We start from the raw sequence: 20,123 nt of genomic DNA on the forward strand, positions 1-20,123 counted from the left end.
CAGTGCTAACGAGGCCAATTCAGTTAGGGTGGATGTGGCCCATCCCAAGAGTTGACAAGAAGTGGTGAATATCAACAGAGGGGACATTATTTTTTTGTGGTGACCCAGACACTCCCAGTCTTTATTCAGGCTTAATTTGATGGTCTCAAGGTTGCAAATTAATTCCAGTTCTTCGGTTTCTCGATGACATCTTCATCTTCTGAATCCATGGCAAGGAGGCCCTTGAGAATTCCACCTGGATTTCAACAATTTCCACCCCACCATCAATCTCAGCCTGGACCAGTCCACACAAGAGATCCACTTCCTGAACACTAAAGTATAAATAAGCGATGATCACATAAACGCCACCCTATACTGGAAACCTACTGATCACTATACTTACCTACTTGCCTCCAGCTTTCATCCAGACCACATCACACAATCCATTGTCTACAGCCAAGCTCTACGAGACAATCACATTTGCTCCAATCCCTCTGACAGAGGCAAACAGCTACAAGATCTCTGTCAAGCATTCTTACAACTACAATACCCACCTGGCTAAGTGAAGAGAGAGACTGACAGAGCCAGAAAGGTACCCAGTAGTCACCTACTACAGGACAGGCCCAACAAAGAAAGTAACAGAACGCCACTAGTCATCACCAAAAAATAATTTTCCCTCTGCTGATATTCATCCCTTCTTGTCAACTGTTGGGAATGGGCCACATCCATCCTAACTGAATTGGCCTCGTTAGCACTGACCCCCCCGCCACTTGGCAGCTCCCATCTTTTCATGTGCTGTATATTTATACCTGCTTGCTGTATTTTCTGCTCCATACATCTGATGAAGTGGGTTATATCCCAAGAAAGCTTAGGCTGAAATACATTTGTTAGTCTCTAAGGTGCCACAAGGATTCCTCATTGTTTTTACTGATACAGACTAACACGGCTACCCCTCTGAAAAATAATAGTACGAGATAATGTGTATGTAGGTTCTTTTAATGCAGTTTAACAGTTGGAGATAAAAGAAAGCCAGTGCATCTCCGTGGCAGGCAGTTTGAGAACTGCTAGTTTAAATGTTGAGCCTTCATTTGTTCCTCCTTGGTAAGGAAGGTACAGACTATTTCATCTGCCTGTCTAATATAAGACTTTTGCTACAACATTGCAGGCTCCATCCTTAATGCTATTTTTTATCCCCTAATTTCCTATACAATCTGTTGGGTTCCTGACTGTCAGAATTAGGATCAGTACTTGAGACCCTCTCTGGTAAAACCTGGTTGAATTTTACTCTTCACTCCCTTGTTGTACTTGATTTTTTTGCTTCATAGGAAATAAGTGGAAGAGGCAATGAATCCTAGTACAGAAGAAAATGTGATTATTAAAGCTTTTACATCTGTGTTCTCCCCTTTAGCAGCTTCTTCTCTTGCATCAAGAGATTATTTTTCATGAATTTCCCTTAGTTTAAGTCTGCTAGACAAATGATGAAGCAATTTTCTCTCCATCCACCCAGGTCTCGTAGCACTCAGAGGGGGAGAGAGTTTCTTTTTGATTTATAAGGTTAGGGAACTGGCACTGGGATAGAAAAATAAGTACTTTCAAATAAAGCCAAAAATGTCAGTGCAGGTATTACCCTACAGTAATATAAAATTGTGACAGCATGTGGCCTCATTACTACAGCTATAGGAGAACTATCCAGAATCCACTTTACTGTTTTGTCAGCTTCCTTTTAAAAACAATATTTGCTGCTTTTACTTAAAAAAAAGATTGGACATATTCTTTTTCTGCAATCGGTTCATTAGAAGGATATTGAGAAAATGAAGTCTTGTTCAGATGTCCAGTTATAAGAATATTTGAAAATCTCGATCTGCTACCGGACAAATGCAAACATTGGGAAACATATTTTCATAGACGGATGCTTGTTACTCTGTGTGTGTGTGTGTGTGTGTGTGTTGTGTGTAGTAGTATATACTACTGTAAATATATTAAGTTGTGTAACTAATAATTAATATGGCTGCCAAACTAACACCTACAAATATAAAGTTATATGCACTATTCCGGGTATTATGTGCCAATGTGTTGAACGTATCATTACCGTAGACATGCAGTGCCACATGGTGATTTCGCAGGCAGTTGCTTACGCTAATGTTTGCTGGACAGTAGAGCCTGCAGGATTCTCGTTCAGCTCATAAACCACCCAAGTCTCGCACTTGGGCCTTGAATTTTGCTTCTCTATTTTAACATAACACAGTAAACCTCAAGAGTTATGACCACCGTTGAGTGGAGGTTGTTCGTATCTGAATCGTTCCGAACTCTGAATCAAAACGTTACTGGCTGGATCTTTTCAAAGTTTACAACTGACCATTGCCTATAATACAGCTTTGAAACCTTTAGCTATGAGAAGCAGAGAATGCGCTTTAACCATCTTTAAATAAATGAACCAGCACAGAAACAGTTTCCTGACTAGACCTTGTCAAAAACTTTTTTTAACCTTCCATTATTTGTTTTAGTAGTGTACATTTAACACAGGTACTGTACTGATTTGCATTGTTTGTTTTTTTTTTTGTTTTTTTTTGGTCCGCTGGCTGCTGGCCTGATTGTGCACTTGCCATTTGAGATATGGTGTGTGTTGAGCTCCAGGTGCGTTCGTAACCTCTGGTGTTCGTCAACTCTGAGGTCTACTTGTAGCAATGCTTCATGAGAGAGAGTAGGAGGGAGATGAGGAGAAAGAGGCTATCAGATGTACATCTACACTAGCGCATCCCCTGCCAGCAATATGCATGGCTCTCTTACAGATAGAATTTCTTAGCACAGTTATATTGTCCGGTCTAGATTGTACATTCCCTGCAAGGAGATGTTTGCTTACGCTGGGAGAACTCGTCCACAGCCCAATGCTCTGCGTTTGTTAGACTAGAAATCAGTGCCAGTTCTCTTATTTTCTAAAAATGTTCCTTAATTTGGAATCGTGTATCTGACTAGTTACACCTCGCATCCTCACCCCAGTAACCCATTCCTCTCCTCCTTGGTGTCTGTTCCTTCAGACCATTTGCAGTTTTCTGAACCCGTGTGGTAAAGTCACTCCGGTTGCATATGGAAATCGGAAGATTGTGGATCCTTCACGATTAGGAAGATTAGGAAATACACCTGTATCCGAGCATAGAAAGGCAGTCCTCGGAGCCAAAACCGCAACGAGCCTTGGTATCAGTTGAGAAACCTACATTATAGCGGTATGGCCCGGTTATGGCGTAACCGGCAACACCCTACAGAAAACATCCGTGCGGTACTGGACCCGCTTCCACCAGATGATTAAAAGGCCTGGCTGCCCGCTGCTGCCGTGGAGCCCCGACCCCTTCAAATCACCACCAGAGCTCCAGCGGCGGAGCTCATTCGGCGCGATTTAAAGGTCCCAGCAGGCGCCCCACAGTGGCCAGAGCCTCTGATCGCATTTAAATCCCCATCCCAAAGGCCCCGAAAGCCATGGCTCAATGTGGGATTTATAGAGGCCCTGGCTCCAGCACAAATTCAGATGCAAAGCAAGCGGCCTCCGCAGCAGCACGTTAAAAGGACCCAGCGCACCCCAGTGCTCTTACCCATATTAGATCCGAATTGTATTATATCGGATCGTGTTATATGGGGCGATGTGTAACCTACTTTACTTTGATCCAAGGTCCTAAAAACTGGAGTTTGTTGCAAGTGAACCGGCACTGCATAGGTGCTGCTTCTGTGGGACTGCATGAATAATTTTGAATGATCACTGATTAGATCATTGTTTTAAAGCTGTAGCGCGAGCTTAGATAACAGGCTCCTTGTGAACACTATTTTAATTTCCTTCTCACACCAATGAAAGAGCGATTGGTGTATGTGGGTATCATAGTAGTTGAGAACATTTCATCCCACGCTACAAGTAAGTTTCACTCAGCTCGTGTTCTATTTCTGCATTTCGGTCAATCTGATTTACTGGCAATAAGTGACTGAACGTCAGGCGGCTCAAAAAAAAAAAGAGATACTAACATAAGAATTTGCCTCATTTTTCAAAGGAGGCAAACCCTCACACTTGGTAGTAGTTTCATTTGGTAAAATTTTGAAACCTATTGGGTTCATTCTGAAAAACATGCTTAAAAATTAGTTTCTGGCTCAGGCTAAAGGCAGTTAGTGGTGCTATACTTGTAAATTGCTGTGTTTTGTGCATTGACAGATTAAAACTAATGTAAGTCCTTAGTATATAGCTAGCTTGGTGAAAAAAATCAATCTACTTCGAGAGTGCCTTGCAGTCTCTCCATTCCAGTAGGTAAAGACGCGACGCGCGTGTGCACGCTTTGGCGGACAGACTTTTTTAACCCTAGCAACGCCAGCGGGGCCGGCAGGGGTCGCCCCTAAGAGTGGCGCCGCCATGGCGGCTGATATAAGCCTGCCTGCCGGCCCGCCGCTCCCCAGTTCCTTCTTACCGCCGTGTCGGCTCGTTGGAACTGTGAGCGGCGGCATAGCTGTTCCTCCACGTCCCTAGCTTCTCCTGTTCACGTATATGTTTCTAGTTCTATTTGTAGTTCTAGTTATAAGTTAGTGAGTTTAATTAGGTAGTTAATAGTTCTTGTTATATATAAGCTAGTTAGCGGGCTTCGTGGGCTCTAGCCCTCCTCCCCGGCGCCGCCGGCTCATGCCTGTTCGCCGGGTTCAAGCCGTGCTCGGCTGCAAGAAGCCCGATGCCCAACTAGCGATCCCACGACGCCTGCCTCCAAAGTGCCTGGGGGAATCGCATAACCTCTGAGAAGTGCGAATTTGCAAGGCCTCCGACCAAGACCAAAAGGAGCGAGATTCAGCACCTACCAGACTCTGCTAATGGAAGCGGCGCGTTGAGTCTTCGTCTCGTCGGCACCGAGTTGCCGCCTCAGCTCCGCGCACCAGACCACTCCGGGGCCCGTGCCAAAAACGCGCACTCGGCACGTTGCCCCCCCGCCGTCCTTCTCCGGCGCCCGGCCCCGGAAAAGACGTCAACGTCCTCCACCCCGGCTAAGCAGGCTTGGACGGAAGCACCCTGCCGCCGACTCGCGGCCGCACGGCCGTGACAGGGATTTCGTCGACTCCGGGCCCGGAGGTCCGTGAGTCTGGTCCCTCCCAGCTCCCGCTAAGATCTGGGGTGAGCTGTGTCCCATCTACGCCCAAGACATTCTCCTTGGCCAGGGACCTCATCGCGTTGACAGAGCCTATGCCTGCCCCAACCCCGCACACGCCGGTGCGGGTTCTTCAATCGAAGAGCAAGCCCATGACCATAGGCGAGCACCGTCCCTGGACTCCCCGAGTCGGCACCGCGCGGATCACGTCAAGATCCCGGCACCGCTCAGGAACGGCACCGATCCCGAGAGAGACGGTCTCGCTCGCGACGCGCCGCTCGCATCGCTGACGGGTGGGAAGTCCCGGCACTGCCTCGCAGTCCGACCCACGCGGTACTGGTCGTCGTACTCGCGGCGTAGGTCATCTTCACGCCAGGTCCAATATTCTCCCGCCGGCACCGCTCGGGCTCGAGCCATCGTTACCGGGCACCGTGACTCGAGAGCCGTTCTCGGCCGTCGACGATCCAGATCCAGGTCGACCTCCCGGCACGCGCTGGTGGCAGGTCCGGTCTCGATGCGCGGCACCGGTATGGCTCACGGCACCGATCTCCTGGCACCGAGGAGGTCTCCGCCATCAGGAGGTCGGATCTGTACCCGTATCACTCCCCGTTCGCCAGCATTCTCCGTGGCCGTCTCTTTCCAGGCATCAGTCTCTTCACGAGCGCGACAGCGCATACCTGGATGCTGACAGACCTGCTCTGCATCTGTTCCACGAGGACCCAGCAGAGCAGGTCCTCAGCAGTGGGGTTTCTGGACCCCCTGGGCAGTACCACCAAGCCCAGGGCCCACAGCCGATCCCTGCGTTCGTCCGCTCCGAACACAGGGCTCCGGAGGCCACCTCTTCCCGGCCCTCCTCCATCCCCTACAGAGGAAGAGGTCATCTCAGCCTCAGGACCTGAGCAGCCCACCAGAGGCATTGCTCCAGGCAGAGCCGCCGACAGATCCTCTCCTGCAGGGTATCTCTCCTCGTCTCCTTCCCGGATGAAGCAGTGGCGGGACCACATCGACCACTAGTCCCCCTCCACTTGACCTCCTCCGGGCACACCAAGACCTCCTCAGGCGCGTAGCGCAGAACATGAATTTACAGGCTGAGGAGGTCTCCGAGATTGAGAACCCAGTAGTAAGCATACTGTCGGCAGATGCACCCACTCGTGTCGCCCTTCCCTTCATTCGGACCATTCAATCCAATGCCATGACCATCTGGCAGTCCCCGGCTTCCATTCCCCGCGCTGCGTGCGGCGTGGAGCAAAAATACATGGTTCTCTCAAAGGGCTAGGAATATTTGTATGTTCACCCGCCCCCGTGTTCCCTCATTGTCCAGTCTGTGAACGAGAGGGAGCACTACGGTCAACAAGCCCCGGCCCCCAAGTCCAAAGAAGCGAGGCGTATGGACCTGCTTGGCCGGAAGGTCTATTCTGCAGGCGCCCTGCAGCTACGGCTGTCCAACCAGCAAGCTCTTCTCAGCCGTTACACGTATAACACCTGGGTGGCAGCGGACAAATTTAAAGAGCTGCTCCCGCAGGACGCTCACCAAGAGTTCTCAGCCATTCTGGACGAGGGAAAGAAGGTCGCAAGAACCTCGCTGCAGGCAGCTTTGGATGCTGCAGACTCGGCCGCCAGAACTCTGGCCTCCGACATTATGATGCACCGCATCTCCTGGCTACAGGTCTCTGGCCTTCCTCTGGAACTCCAATACACCATCCAGGACCTTCCGTTTGAGGGCCAGGGCCTGTTTTCGGACAAACTGACCCTCGGCTCCAAAGCCTTAAAGACAATAGGGTCATTATCCGTGCCTTGGGGATGCATACGCCAGTCACCCAACGCAGGCCCTTCAGGCCTCAACAACAGCACAGGCCTTACCCGCAGCCCAGGCAAAGACAGGACTTTGCCAGGCGGCAGCCTAGGAATGGCCGGCGTAGGCAATCAGGAAGGACAAAACCAAGGTTCCTCCAAGCCTTCCTCCGGCCCGAAGCCCTCATTTTGAAGGTGCGCCCGAGGGCGCTATACCAGTCCCTCCTACGGATCCGTCTCTTCCCTTTCTCCAACCGTCTTTCGTTCTTCCTCCCGGCGTGGTCCCGGCTTACTTCGGACCGCTGGGTCCTCCACACACTGTGGCGTGGATACCATCTACAATTTGTTTCATACCCGCCCTCCCGCCCACCTTCCTCGTCCCTCTTCAGGGACCCCTCTCACAACACGACGACGATAAGTAACTTATAAAACAAGCAAGAGACGGCACAAGCTCTCCTCCTCTGTTGTCGGACAAAAGATTGGTGGGAATTCTGCATAGCACTCCATTCACGCTCGTGTGCATCCTTCTCGGGGGTTCGAAACATGCTTGACGGATCGGCTGAGCAGGTTCCTTCCTCTCCCACGAGTGGTCCCTTTCGTTCTGGACCGTCCTTTGCGCTCTTCCGGGGTGGGGAGTTCTCAGATGGACCTCTTCGCGTCCCCGGTCAGGAACGAAGTGCCTCGCATATTCTGCTTCTTTCAGGGTCTCGATAACCAGGTCTAGGTTGCGGACGGCCTCCTTATCCCATGGGCGACGCACTGTTTACGCGTTCCCCTGTTCCTTAATCCACAACGGTCCTTCTTGAAGGTGCGCAGGGACAAGCCCGCTGATTCTGATTCACTCTTGGCATGGCCCCCGCAAGCATTGGTTCTCCATGTGTGCTGGACCTCTATCTGTAGCCGACCCTGTCCCCTGCTCTTCACCTGACCTGATCCGCAGGCCACGGCCAGCTTCGTCATCCAGGACTTCAGTCGCTACACCTCAAACGGCTCTGAGTGGCTGGCCAGGTCTGTAATTGCGGCTGCTAGCCACCCGGTTGGAACAGGTGATCCTAGCAGTAGGAACCTTCTACGGAGGAGCGACATACACGGCCAGTGGAGGCGTTTACGTGCTGGATGCACGATCGCGCTTCCTCTCCCTGCCGAGGTTCCATCTCTGCCTCCTCGATTTACCTTTAGTCCCTCAATGCAGCAAGGCCTGGCGTGTCCCTTCTCGGGCTCATTAGGTAAGCTATCTTCCGACCATTCCACCCGGAAGCCGATGGCCGCGCAGTCTTCGCTCACCCAGATGGGACTAGGTTCCTTAAGGATCTGGAGCCGTTCTTTACCCCCAGATTCGCGCCCCGCCCCCTCCTGGACACTGAAACCTGTTTTGACCCGACTTATGTCCCCCCCGTTTGAAGCACTGCTACGTGTTCCCCCTTATCTCTCTGGAAGACGGCTGTTCCTAGAAGCCATCCCTCTGCTAGACGCGGTCGGAACTGCGGGCCCTCGTAGTAGAGCCCCCATATACGAGTTGTCCATCGGGACAGAGGTGCACTGAGACGCACCCAGCCCTTTTCTCTCAAGGTTAGTCTGGGCTTTCATGTCAACAAGGAGATCTTCCTCCTGTATTCTTCCCGGAAACCCCATTTGTCTCGCAAGGAGCAGCAGCTGCACTCCTTGGCGTTCGTGAGGCGCTCGCGGCCTGTTATGTAGAGCGAACAAGCCGTTCCACAAAATCCCCCCAGCTTTTCCGTAGCATAGCTGCAACGGGGCAAGGGATTGCTTGTCTCCTTCAGAGATCTCCTCAATGGTTGATAATCCTGTATCCAGGCCTGTTTATGACTTGGCTCACCTTCTCCCGGTCATGTGACTTCGCGCACTTCCACAGGGTTCAGCCTCTTTCGGACGGGCTTTCACTTGCCCGACGTGCCCATCCAGGAAATTATGCAGGGCACTATTGGTCCCTCTGTCGCATACCTTCCTTCCCACTATGCCTGGGTCTCAGCAATCTGAGAGAAGACGCAGCCTTCGCTCTGCCATACTTCACGCTCGCGACCATCCACGTCTCCGACCCCCCGCCTAGGTAAGGCTTGGGATCACCTACTTGAAGGATATGAGCATCGGCTCAGAAGAGAAAGAGTGGTAACCTGTTTCTGTCGAGATGTTTGTCTATCCATTTCCAACCGCCTCCTTCCCCACTGTCCGGTCAGCTGCATCAAGAAGGAACTGGGAGCGGGCGGCCGGCAGGTATATTCAAGCCCAACGATTGGTGCTTCCTCCCTACCGAGGTTCCCATCTCTACCATCCTCGATTACCTTTGGTCCCTCAAGCAGCAAGGCCTGGCGGTGTCCTCTCTCCGGGTTCACTTGGCGGCTATCTCCACCTTCCACCCGGGAAGCGATGACCGCTCCGTCTTCTCTCACCCAATGGTGCACTAGGTTCCTTAAGGGTCTGGAGCGTCTTTACCCCCAGATTCGCCGCCCCGCCCCTCTCCTGGGACCTGAACCTGATTTTTTTGTCCCGACTTATGTCCCCCCCGTTTGAGCCGCTGGCTACGTGTTCCCTCCTTTATCTCTCCTGGAAGACGGCATTCCTATAGCCATCACCTCTGCTAGACGGGTGTCGGAACTGCGGGCCCTCGTAGTAGAGCCCCCGTATACGGTGTTCCATCTGGACAAGGTGCAACTGAGACCGGACCCAGCCTTTCTCCCCAAGGTAGTCTGGCCTTTCATGTCAACCAGAGATCTTCCTACCTGTATTCTTCCCGAAACCCCATTCGTCTCGCAAGGAGCAGCAGCTGCACTCCTTAGACGTTCATAGGGCGCTCGCCTTTTATGTAGAGCGAACGAAGCCGTTCCGCAAATCCCCCCAGCTTTTCGTTGCCATAGCTGAACGGATCAAGGGTTGCCTGTCCCCTCTCAGAGGATCTCCTCATGGGTGACATCCTGTATCCGGGCCTGTTATGACTTGGCTCACCTTCCTCCGGCCATGTGACTGTGCACTCCACCAGGGCTCAAGCCTCTTAGACGGGCTTTCCTTGCCCACAGTGCCCATCCAGGAAATCTGCAGGGCAGCGACCTGGTCCTCCGTCCATACCTTCGCTTCCCACTATGCCCTGGTCCAGCAATCTAGAGAAGATGCAGCCTTCGGCTCTGCCGTGCTTCACGCTGCGACCTCTCACCTCCGACTCCACTGCCTAGGTAAGGCTTGGGAATCACCTACTTGAAATGGATATGAGCAAGCACTCGAAGAAGAAAAGACGGTTACTCACCTTTGTAACTGTTGTTCTTCGAGATGTGTTGCTCATATCCATTTCCAAACCCGCCCTCCTTCCCCACTGTCGGAGTAGCGGCAAGAAGGAACTGGGAGCGGGCGGGCCGGCAGGGGTATATATCGCCGCCATGGCGGCGCCACTCTAGGGGGCGACCTGCCGGCCCACTGGAGTTGCTAGGGTAAAAGTCTTCCGACGAGCGTGCACACGTGGCGCGTACACCTACTGGAATGGATATGAGCAACACATCTTGAAGAACAACAGTTACAAAGGTGAGTAACCGTCTTTTTCTGGACTGCTCCAAAGAGTGGCTTCGCTAAGATATTGGCTACTCTGTATCATTACTCAACAGTCCCTGTGTGGTCACAGGGAACGGGACACCCAAGTGTTAAGAGTGGCAAATGCTCTTTTAAGGCAAAACATTAATTAACAGGTAGATGAGAATTAATTCAGTGTCTCACATTTTAGCTGGTGAGAGTGTAAGAATTAGGCAAGGATATTAATTGCTATTGCTTTATTTTGGGATCGAGAAAACCTGTTCAAATTTTAAAAGCTTAAAGCTTTATGAATAGTGCTAAGTAAAATATTTCACAGGCAATTAAGACATTATTTACGTTTTTTCAATTCTGATTATCACTTTTCTGATAATTGATAGGTGAAGTCAGTTATGCATCCCCAAAGAAATTTTGTTCTCTTTTTAAAACTACACTGTTAAATAAATGATGCCAATGTAATTTGACGTATTGGGACTTCCTGAAATAAACCAGTTGCTGTCCAGAGTTCTTCCTCTGCAGAAAGTCTACAATAACAGTGTTCTGATTTTGATTTTTATATTCACAAAAGTCAGAAAAGTCAAAATTACGGTGCCCATAGCATCCATAACTTCTCTCCTTACTATAGGAAGGATCTTCTGATACTGGATATTGTATTAACTGTTTGTCTTAATACAAGTGTACGTTGAGAGTTACAATTGCCGAAGGAACCATCATTCTTTGCATTGCTTTGCTTTTGTGTCTGCAAGATTTCAGCCAGAATGTTGTAGCAAAAATTTATTGACCTTCCCTTTTTTTTTTTCAGAATGGGAGAAAAATGTTTTGCTCCTTCAGAGCTTGTGCTTTTTCCCTCATAAACTCATTTCAAAGTGATGTTTTTCTTATGCCTTCCTAACAGATGATTTCATCCAGGCACAGTAAATGAGCTTTTACATTTAAACTTGTTCAAACAATAAATGTCAGGTAGACTTTTCCACTCTAACTCATTGTGCTAAACCAAATGTTCTCCCTCCACACTTGGATAACTGAGAAATGGTTCAATGGGATTTAACCAAACTTTAAAAAACAAAACACCACAAGCCTGTTTCTCCCCAAAAAACAAACCACCACCATACCTCTTGATAAGAACAAAACATTCAGCTCAAAGGTTAATTTTTATTGAAAACTAAGGCTTGTTAAATAATGGCATAGAATTAAAGCTCTGTCTAGAGTGGGACTGAAACTGTACCATAAAAAGGTATGCAAAGAGTGGGAACATAATATGGATCTTTTTCTCCAGAACTGTCAGCTGTCTAGAGGAGGTGATCAATATGGTACACACAGAAAAAATCCCAGTTTACAATGGATGCAAATACTTCTTGGCAACAATCTTGTTCAACTGTAGCATGGACAAGGCCTGAAAGTGTCACCTCAACTAGAAACATAATGTCACTACTGTTACTGTAATCTACATCCTCAGTCCAGATACTTACGGAATTATATTGCTCATAAATCTTGCCTTTGTATAGTACTACAAAGAGAACTGCGTACCTGTGAACTAGGTACCTAAATATAAATCAGCCTCTTGGGAACTTGAAATGTTTTGCACACACCACTTCTCTGTTTGACATGAAAATAGACAATTCCAGCTCAGTCCTCGTGAATCTTGAGAGGGGAGACAAAGCTATCTGATGTCTGCTCCAGCATATTTAACACTTGTTGTCATACTTCAACAGGAGCCAGAAATAACAGAAAGTCAGGAAGAAAAGAAGAAAGATTCCAAAAAGTCAAAATCAAAACGGCTTGAAAGGAGGTCTACTAGAACACGGAAATGCATAAGTTACAGGTAGGCACCTTTTTCTCCAACTGGAGAATATTAATAATATATTGCCATTTCCTCTGTCCATCCATTCACTTTCTAGAGAGGATGCTTTTATGGTTCGCCAACTGATCATTTTATAGTGTATTTAGTCTTACTTTTGAATACTGCACATGATTACCAGGCATGGAGCAAAGGTGCCACTTTAGATGACTGACCTGTAAGAGCAGATACAGCGGTTAGCCCAGTGATATGGGAAATAGAGCCATCTTAGAAATTACTTTATTCTTATTGCACTGTATGCAAAATACTAATGCAGGCCGATGCATCAGTTCTCCCCTCTAACAGAAGACTGACTAATATAAATATCTGAGAGCTTTGTGTTCCTATTCCTCTTTTCCTGTTGCCCCTTTCCTCTGTAAACATCTGAAGGAATGTACAAATGAAACCCTTATCACAAGATACAGTGAGAAAAATGAACTTTACCTTTGCAGAATAGCTGGAAACAGAATAGTGATGTCACCACTGTTTCCAGACAGTTATTGCTAACAAGTTCATAAGATTTCCACCCCCTAGCCCACCCTCCCAGTGTGTTCTAGAACTGTGCTGTAGATTACTTACAGAAGTAGTCTGTAGTACAGCATAGCTACCGCTGCTTTTAAGTGATCAATGTTCACGTTGATCCACAAGGAAACTGTTTAAAACCCTGCCGGCAACAACAGTGTTTAAGCCAATAACTAATTTGGCTCTGCTCTTAGTGAGTGATAGGGAATTAGTATAACATGATGAATTTGCCAGTATGATGTTCACTGAGCACTCAGGAATTTTCTCTTAATTAACTGTAGGTATTTTTTGGTACCTCTTACTCCTTGGGGAATTCTGCACATGTGCAAAATTTGTCTCCCTCACATTTCTTTGCTTCCCCACAGAAGAATGACTTTCTGATGGGGAAGCAAAGAGAAGCCACAAGAGCAATCATGTGGCCCTCCCCAGCAGTATGTTTCAGGTAATCAGGGTACCCAGCAGAGAGCTAAATCACATTGTGGCAGCAGGTGGGACTGGGGAAGACCTGGTTCTTACCCTATGCTGGGCTCAGCTGCTAGTCCTGGCAGGGCTGGGGAGGACGAGACTTCCTCTTCCTCTGCATGGCATCCAGGGCCATGTCAGACCCACCCCAAATTTCTATGCCAGCTGTAGGAAGCTCTGCAAACTCCCGCACACTTCCTGCTCCTCAACTGCAGGGGGAGGGATCTCTGTACAGGGAACTGCTCCCCCATCCACCCAACCCCCGGGCATCCAGACACTCTCATGCTGCAGACTCTCCTGCCAAGTCTCATCCCCTCCCCATACTCAGAACACCCCCACAAGTCCAAGTCCCAGTCTCTCTGCACCTGGGCCACCTCAGCGAACCATCCGCACCCAGATCCCTACCCTACCAAGCCCCAACCAGCTGCACCTGGATCCCCACCCAGCTCCCCCAGCATCTGGACCTCCCCTGTGAGCCCCGCTTCCGAGTTCTATCCCCCCAACACCAAGACACTCCCCCCCCAACTGAGCCCTAATCAGCTTCACTTGGACCCCCCTGCAGAGTCCCATTACCATTGCTCTCGGAACCCTCCAACAAGCCCCTGTGCCACCAGATCCACCACTTAGCTGCCTGCACCCAGACTGCCCCACACAGAACCCTCTAAACCTACACCTGGATCCCCCCACATTAAGCCTCTCCACACTTGGATCCTGCCTTGCTGAGTCTGCCTGCCCGCACCTGGCACGGAGGGGCAGGGCCCTGGGGTGTTTCTGGGGCAGGCCTGGTCCTGTGTTAGAATTGGGTGCAGCCTCACCACTGAGTCTGTGTCCCGGGGCGGAGCTGCACTGTGATCTTCCCCCTTTGTGCAGCCAGTGGCTTGTTCTCCCCAGTACCATCCTGGAGGCTCCACATTGATTTGGCAAATAAAATTTGCAGAATTTTGTAGAATTCTAAAATATTGTGTGCAGAAATTTTAATTTTTTGGCGCAGAACGCCCTCAGGAGTAACCTCCCTTTGTTAACAGCGGATGCCACACTGAGGAAAATGTCACTGATGGTATACAGAATTCAATATAGTTTGTAAGAGAAATGATGCTAAGGGCAGGTTTTTATAGATTTCTGTCATGTTCCTAACAGTTGAGGCAGTCACTGACCCAGAGGAAAATATTTTTGCCTGTAGGGTATTTTGACAGTACAGCAGTGGGTTTATAAAATCCTGCAGGGCTAGTGATTTTTAAATGGAAATAATTTGTTTCATGCAGTTTAACATTTGATACTCAGTCTTACTATCTAAAATGACTGACAAGTATCTCGTGCACAGTACCTCATAGATGTCTTTGAGTTTGTGAATGTATTTGTGTGTGTGTATTGTCTGTACTCGACTTCAAATTCACACTTATACAATGGAAGTCTAGTTTGTGTTAATAAGAACTGTGTAGGCCCTCCTTCAGTGAGGGGAAATAAACTCTAAAGTCTCATTTTGCTCACAAACAAATCTATAAAATGTGTGTTAGTTCTGTTCGGATACCTGCTTTCTTTGTGTCTTTGGAGTCATCGGCATCACTTACCGATGAACAGGTTAATACAAAATCAACACTACTGAACTAGTAAAACTGCAGAGGAGCAAGCTACCATCTGTTATGCTTCGTGTATGGAAAGACAATTGTCAGCTAGCGCTTGATTCCAAAATAGTTGTTAGTAGTGACATGTGGAATGGAAAGAATAGCTTAATTATTCCAAAGACAAAATGAAGCGAAAATGTTTTTGTTAGAAGAAAATAAACTTGTTTGGAAGTATCTTAGAATAAACCTCACAAAGGTGTCATTTCAGAGTTGCTTATTTTACCATAAATATACTTTAAAGGTGACATGCAAATGTGAGGATTTCTTTTTTTATGATGTGCAAAGAAGGCCAGAAATCTTTTGTTATGAAGAAAGCCTGGTGGTTTTCACTCATAGAAATATCAGAAATATTAGAAATAGTTTTCCTTGTTTTGCATGTAAGGTACAGAATGAGGATCTCTCTCACATTCAGTTAAGGGCTGAACCTTTATTAAAAGGTTTTCTTCAGCTGTTGAACATTTAAATTAAAAAAGATATGTGGGGGAAAAGAAGTAGAATTTTATCTATCTGAATAAAATTTACTTCTCCAGACAGTTAATCCAATTTCATTTCCTTGTATCTCCCTACTAGCCTTTTTCTCATCCACAGTATCTTCCAGGGAAACCAAGGTAGACAAGACCTGAATTTCCAACAAGAAATAAAACAATATCTTTTTAAACAAAACTCTCCTGTCTTCTTTTGTACATCAAACCAAAGAGGGAACAGACACTGTTTTTTCTTCTGTTTGCAGGTGGCCTTTAAATTGCTTTCTGTATGTCACATTCAAAAGTCACATTCAAAAGTATAAAGTTTCCTATAACAAAAATACAAAATATGAAAAAAGAATACTTTTGCTTTTGTCCTTCCAGTTTGCTTTACAGCATATTTCAACCTATAAATAATAGCGACCATAATATAATTAAATTTAACATCCTTGTCTGGGTGGGAAAGTACCAAAGAGGTCCACCACAGTAGCATTTAACTTCAGAAATAGGAGCTACGGAAAATGAGGAAGCTAGGTAAACAGAAATTAAAAGGTATAGTCACAAAAGTGAAATGCCTGCAAGTTGCATGGAAAACTAGACAGGCCAAAAAAGAATTTGAAGACTCAAAAAGTAACAAATTTTTTTTAAAGTACTTCAGAAGCAGAAAGCCTGCCAAACAATCAGTGGGCCACTGAACAATTGAGGTGCTAAAGGCACACTCAGGGATGATAAGATTGTCATGGAGAAGCTAAATGAATTCTTTGTACCAGTCTTCACGGCAGAGGATGTGACGGAGATTCCCACACCTGAGTCATTCTTTTTAGGTGACAGATCTGAGCAACTGTCCCAGATCGAGGTATCAATAGAGGTTGTGGAACAAATTGATAAATTAAATAGTAAATAAGTCACCAGGACCAGATAGTAGTCACTCGAGTTCTAAAGGAACTCATTTATGGAATTATAGAACCACTAAGTGTGGTATGTAACCTATCACTTACATCATTTTCTGTACCAGATGACTGGAGGATAGCTAATGTGACACCAATTTTTTAAAAAGGCTGCAGAGGTGATCCTGGCAATTACAGGCTGGTAAGTCTAACTTCAGTACCAGGCAAATTGGTTGAAACTATAGCAAAGAACAAAATTATCAGACACATAGATGGACACGATTTGTTGGGGAAGAGTCAACATGGTTTTTGTAAAGTGAAATCATGCTTCACCAATCTGTTAGAATTCTTGAGGAGGTCAACAAACATGGACAGGGGTGATCCAGTGGGTATAATATACTTGGATTTTCAAAAGCCTTTGACAGGGTCCCTCACCAAAGGGTCTTAAGCAAAGTGAGCCATCATGGGATAAGATTTCGTGGATCAGTAACTGGTTAAAAGACAGGAAACAAAAGATAGAAATAAATGGGAAGTTTTCAGAATGGAGAGAGATAAATAGTGGTGGTCTCGAAGGATCTGTGTTGGGACCAGTCCTGTTCAGCATATTCACAAATGATCTGGAAAAAGGGGTAAACAAGGATGTGGCAAAATTTGCAGATAATACAATACTACTCAAGATGGTTATATACGAAACTGACTGTGAAGAGTTACAAATAGATCTCACAAAACTGAATGACTGGGCAACCAAATGACAGATGAAATTCCATGTTGAAAAATGCAAAGTAGTGCATATTAGAAAATATAATCCCATCTATACTTACAAAATGATGGGATCTAAATTAGCTGTTATCACTACAGAAGGAAATCTTGGAGTCGTTGTGGATAGTTCTCTGAAAATGTCCTCTGAATGTGCAGCAGCAGTCAAAAAAAACTAACAATGTTAGGACCCATGAGGAAAGGGGTAGATAATAGAGAAAATATCATAATACCACTATATAAATCCATGGTATGCCCACTCCTTGAATCCTGCATGTAGTTCTGGTTGCCCCATATCAAAAAAGATATATGGGAATTGAAAAAAGGTACAGAGAAGGGCAACAAAAATCATTAGGGGTATGGAACAGCTTCCATATGAGGAGAGATTAAAAAGACGGGGCCTGTTCATCTTAGAAAAGAGACAACTAAGGGGGATATGATAGAGGTCTATAAAATCATGACTGGCGTGGAGAAGTGAATAATGAAGTGTTATTTACTGCTTCACGTAACACAAGAAGGAGGGGTCACCCAATGAAATTTATAGGCAGCAGGCTTAAACCAAAAAAAAGGAAGTACTTCACACATCACACAATCAACCTATGGTTCTAGTTGTGGGGGATGTTGTGAAGGCCAAAACTGTATAAGCTCATAAAGGATAGATACATCAATGGCTATTAATCAAGATAATCAGGGATGCAGTCTCATGCTCTCTGTGCCCCTAGCCTCTGACTGCTGTAAGGTGGGAGTGGACAATGGGATGGATCACTCAGTAATTGCCTGTTCTGATCATTGTCCCTGAAGCACCTGGCATTGGCCACTGTCGGAACACAGGATACTTGGCTAGATGGACCATTGTTCTGACCAAATGTGGCCATTCTTATGTTCTCTCAAATGAAGAATTCTGTAAAGCATGTATTATGTTTCATCTAAAATGTAGGTAAACTACCCAATTTAGAAGTTTAGAGAGCAGAAGTAGCACAATATGAAACGCACACTAGCAATCAAAATTCAGACAACTTGACTACTTAACGTGAGACTTGTATAGACACATCTGAGAAGGCTGTCCTGAAAAACAAAGATGCATATGCCATCTAAATTTTAAAAAAAGTTTGGCATAATCAATAAGCAACTATTTCTTGTGAAAAACATTTCTGAAATACTTTTAAAACAAAATATTCACATTGTGTTTTTTTTTAATTCAGTAGCAAAATTTGTAAGAAAGAAGTGTTTTTGTGAATTTATGTAAATTATTAGTAAGTCAGCCTAGGTAGTAATATATATCCATCCGGCTAGAAGTTGGAAATGCTCTACATATTTTTTAAAAACCCATTGAGCATCTGTCTAGTACACTATGAATATATATGATTTTTTCTGATTATTTTATTACTTTCCCTCAATTTTGGAATGTCTGAAGCACTCTGAATTCTTACAGCTATTTTAGATTTTGAGGCATGACATCAAAATATATCTGAACTGTGCTCTGTTTCAAAGTAATAAATAAAAGATACTATTTTTAGATTTGATGAATTTGATGAGGCAATTGATGAAGCAATAGAAGATGATATCAAGGAGGCCGATGGAGGAGGTATGTTTTTATTACTTACTATTTGTATAGTTAAAATGGTGACATGCTGGGCTGGTATGATGCGCATTCTGTTACAGTGCCAGAGGGAATGCATGTAGTCCTGACCTTTTGATACCTCGTCTGAATCTGCATAGCTTGAAATTTTTGCTACTGCACTTTCAAATGGAAATTGCTACTGTATTTGCCTGGTTCTGGGGCAATGGGTATCGTGTTGGAAAGTCCATGTAGGGAAAAGTCATGTTGCTTTTGTTAATGATAGTTAAGTTCAGTTTTTACTTTTTTCAATATCTAAACATAAAACTGGGCATCAAGAACCAAACATTTTATAATTGCTCCCTAGCTTTAGATGGCCAGATTAGGAAGCCACTGGGTGCTGCTGGTATTCAATACTTCTGCAAGTTGGGCTCATATGTGTTTTCACATTGAGGTGCCCAAAACTAGTCAACATCTTGAAAATGTTGGCCCTGATCTTGGTCAGTACTACCTTACTGCACAGATGTGTTGTGAAATTTTACTCATTAATGCTTGTAAATCTCTTTGTGAACCTCAGGTGGAAGGAGCTAATAGTAAAAAAATTAGAACGAAGTTAGAAAATTGTAACTTAATCTTACTATTCTAATCTGTCTTTCTTTTTGTTTTGTGATGTGGTGAAGAGCTGATGGACAGATTTTTCCAAGCATGCCCAAGCGATTTAGGAGCACGGTGCCTATTGCCTGTCAGTGGGATTTGTGCTTCAGCATCTCTTGCATGTTTAAAATGTTCAGATAATCCTTTGCACGTGTTCTTCGCCAGAACAATTCCCGTTTTTTCAAAAGCATTACAATGAGTTTCACGGGAACTCTGCCTGCCAGCCACCTCCTTTCATTTAGGAGGTATACCATCGGCTTTCTCTAAAGACCTTATCAAATAGATGTCATTTGCAGTGTGCTCACAAAGTCACCAAATTTGAGCTGTTATGGACTAAGTGGGGGGAGTAGGTTCCAGAGTCTCATAGCCCTCACAGAGAACACTCCATCAGCCACCCCTTCTCTTTTATAATAAGGGAAATCCAGCTCAAACACCCCTGCTTGACAGACCACAGCTGTGTCAGTATGACCCAGTATGTGACTAGAGCACCAAAGAATGGATGTGCAGAGTTTTCGCTGTGTGCATGGTACAGGGATTATCCCTCAAACTCACCCTAACAAATAAATAAAACAACCCAATTTATCCTGCTTTGGCACTCTGGGGGCCACTTGTCTCCCTCCATCGCCCCAGGTGCCTATACAGCCCCTGCCATGTAGGCGACAGGAGGTGACTGCCCAGGAAAAAGTCTGCCATCACTTACTCCTTCATCAGGCCCTCAATGCTGTCTGGATCCTGAAGGGAAAAAAGAGAAGAAAATAATTGGGTTATCTTTTAACTAGGACTTGAGGCTGCAACCCCCCCCCCCCACCGTCCTGGCGTGCTGGTGCCTGGAGCCGCCCCGATGGTTGTGATAGAAAGGGTGGATAGAAGTGGGATGGGTTGGGTGGATAGAAAGCTGGCTCAACGGGTAGTGATCAGTGGCTCCACGTCTAGTTGGCAGCCGGTTTCAAGCAGAGTG

The 20,123-nt window shown here is 46.2% G+C and overlaps 1 protein-coding gene across 6 annotated transcripts in view; it reads left to right on the forward strand.

Moving 5' to 3' along the window:
• RSF1 (remodeling and spacing factor 1) overlaps nucleotides 1–20,123 on the forward strand; it is a 161,557-nt gene that overhangs the window by 102,595 nt on the left and 38,839 nt on the right. For all 6 annotated transcript variants that reach the window (XM_032770875.2, XM_032770877.2, XM_032770876.2 and 3 more), the window contains exons 11-12: nucleotides 12,116–12,225; nucleotides 18,471–18,538. In XM_032770875.2, coding sequence (XP_032626766.1) covers nucleotides 12,116–12,225; nucleotides 18,471–18,538 — 178 coding nt within the window. The remainder of the gene's footprint in view (nucleotides 1–12,115; nucleotides 12,226–18,470; nucleotides 18,539–20,123) is intronic.

The sequence above is a fragment of the Chelonoidis abingdonii genome, chromosome 1 (assembly GCF_003597395.2).
Source record: "Chelonoidis abingdonii isolate Lonesome George chromosome 1, CheloAbing_2.0, whole genome shotgun sequence".
Taxonomy (NCBI): Eukaryota; Metazoa; Chordata; order Testudines; family Testudinidae; genus Chelonoidis; species Chelonoidis abingdonii.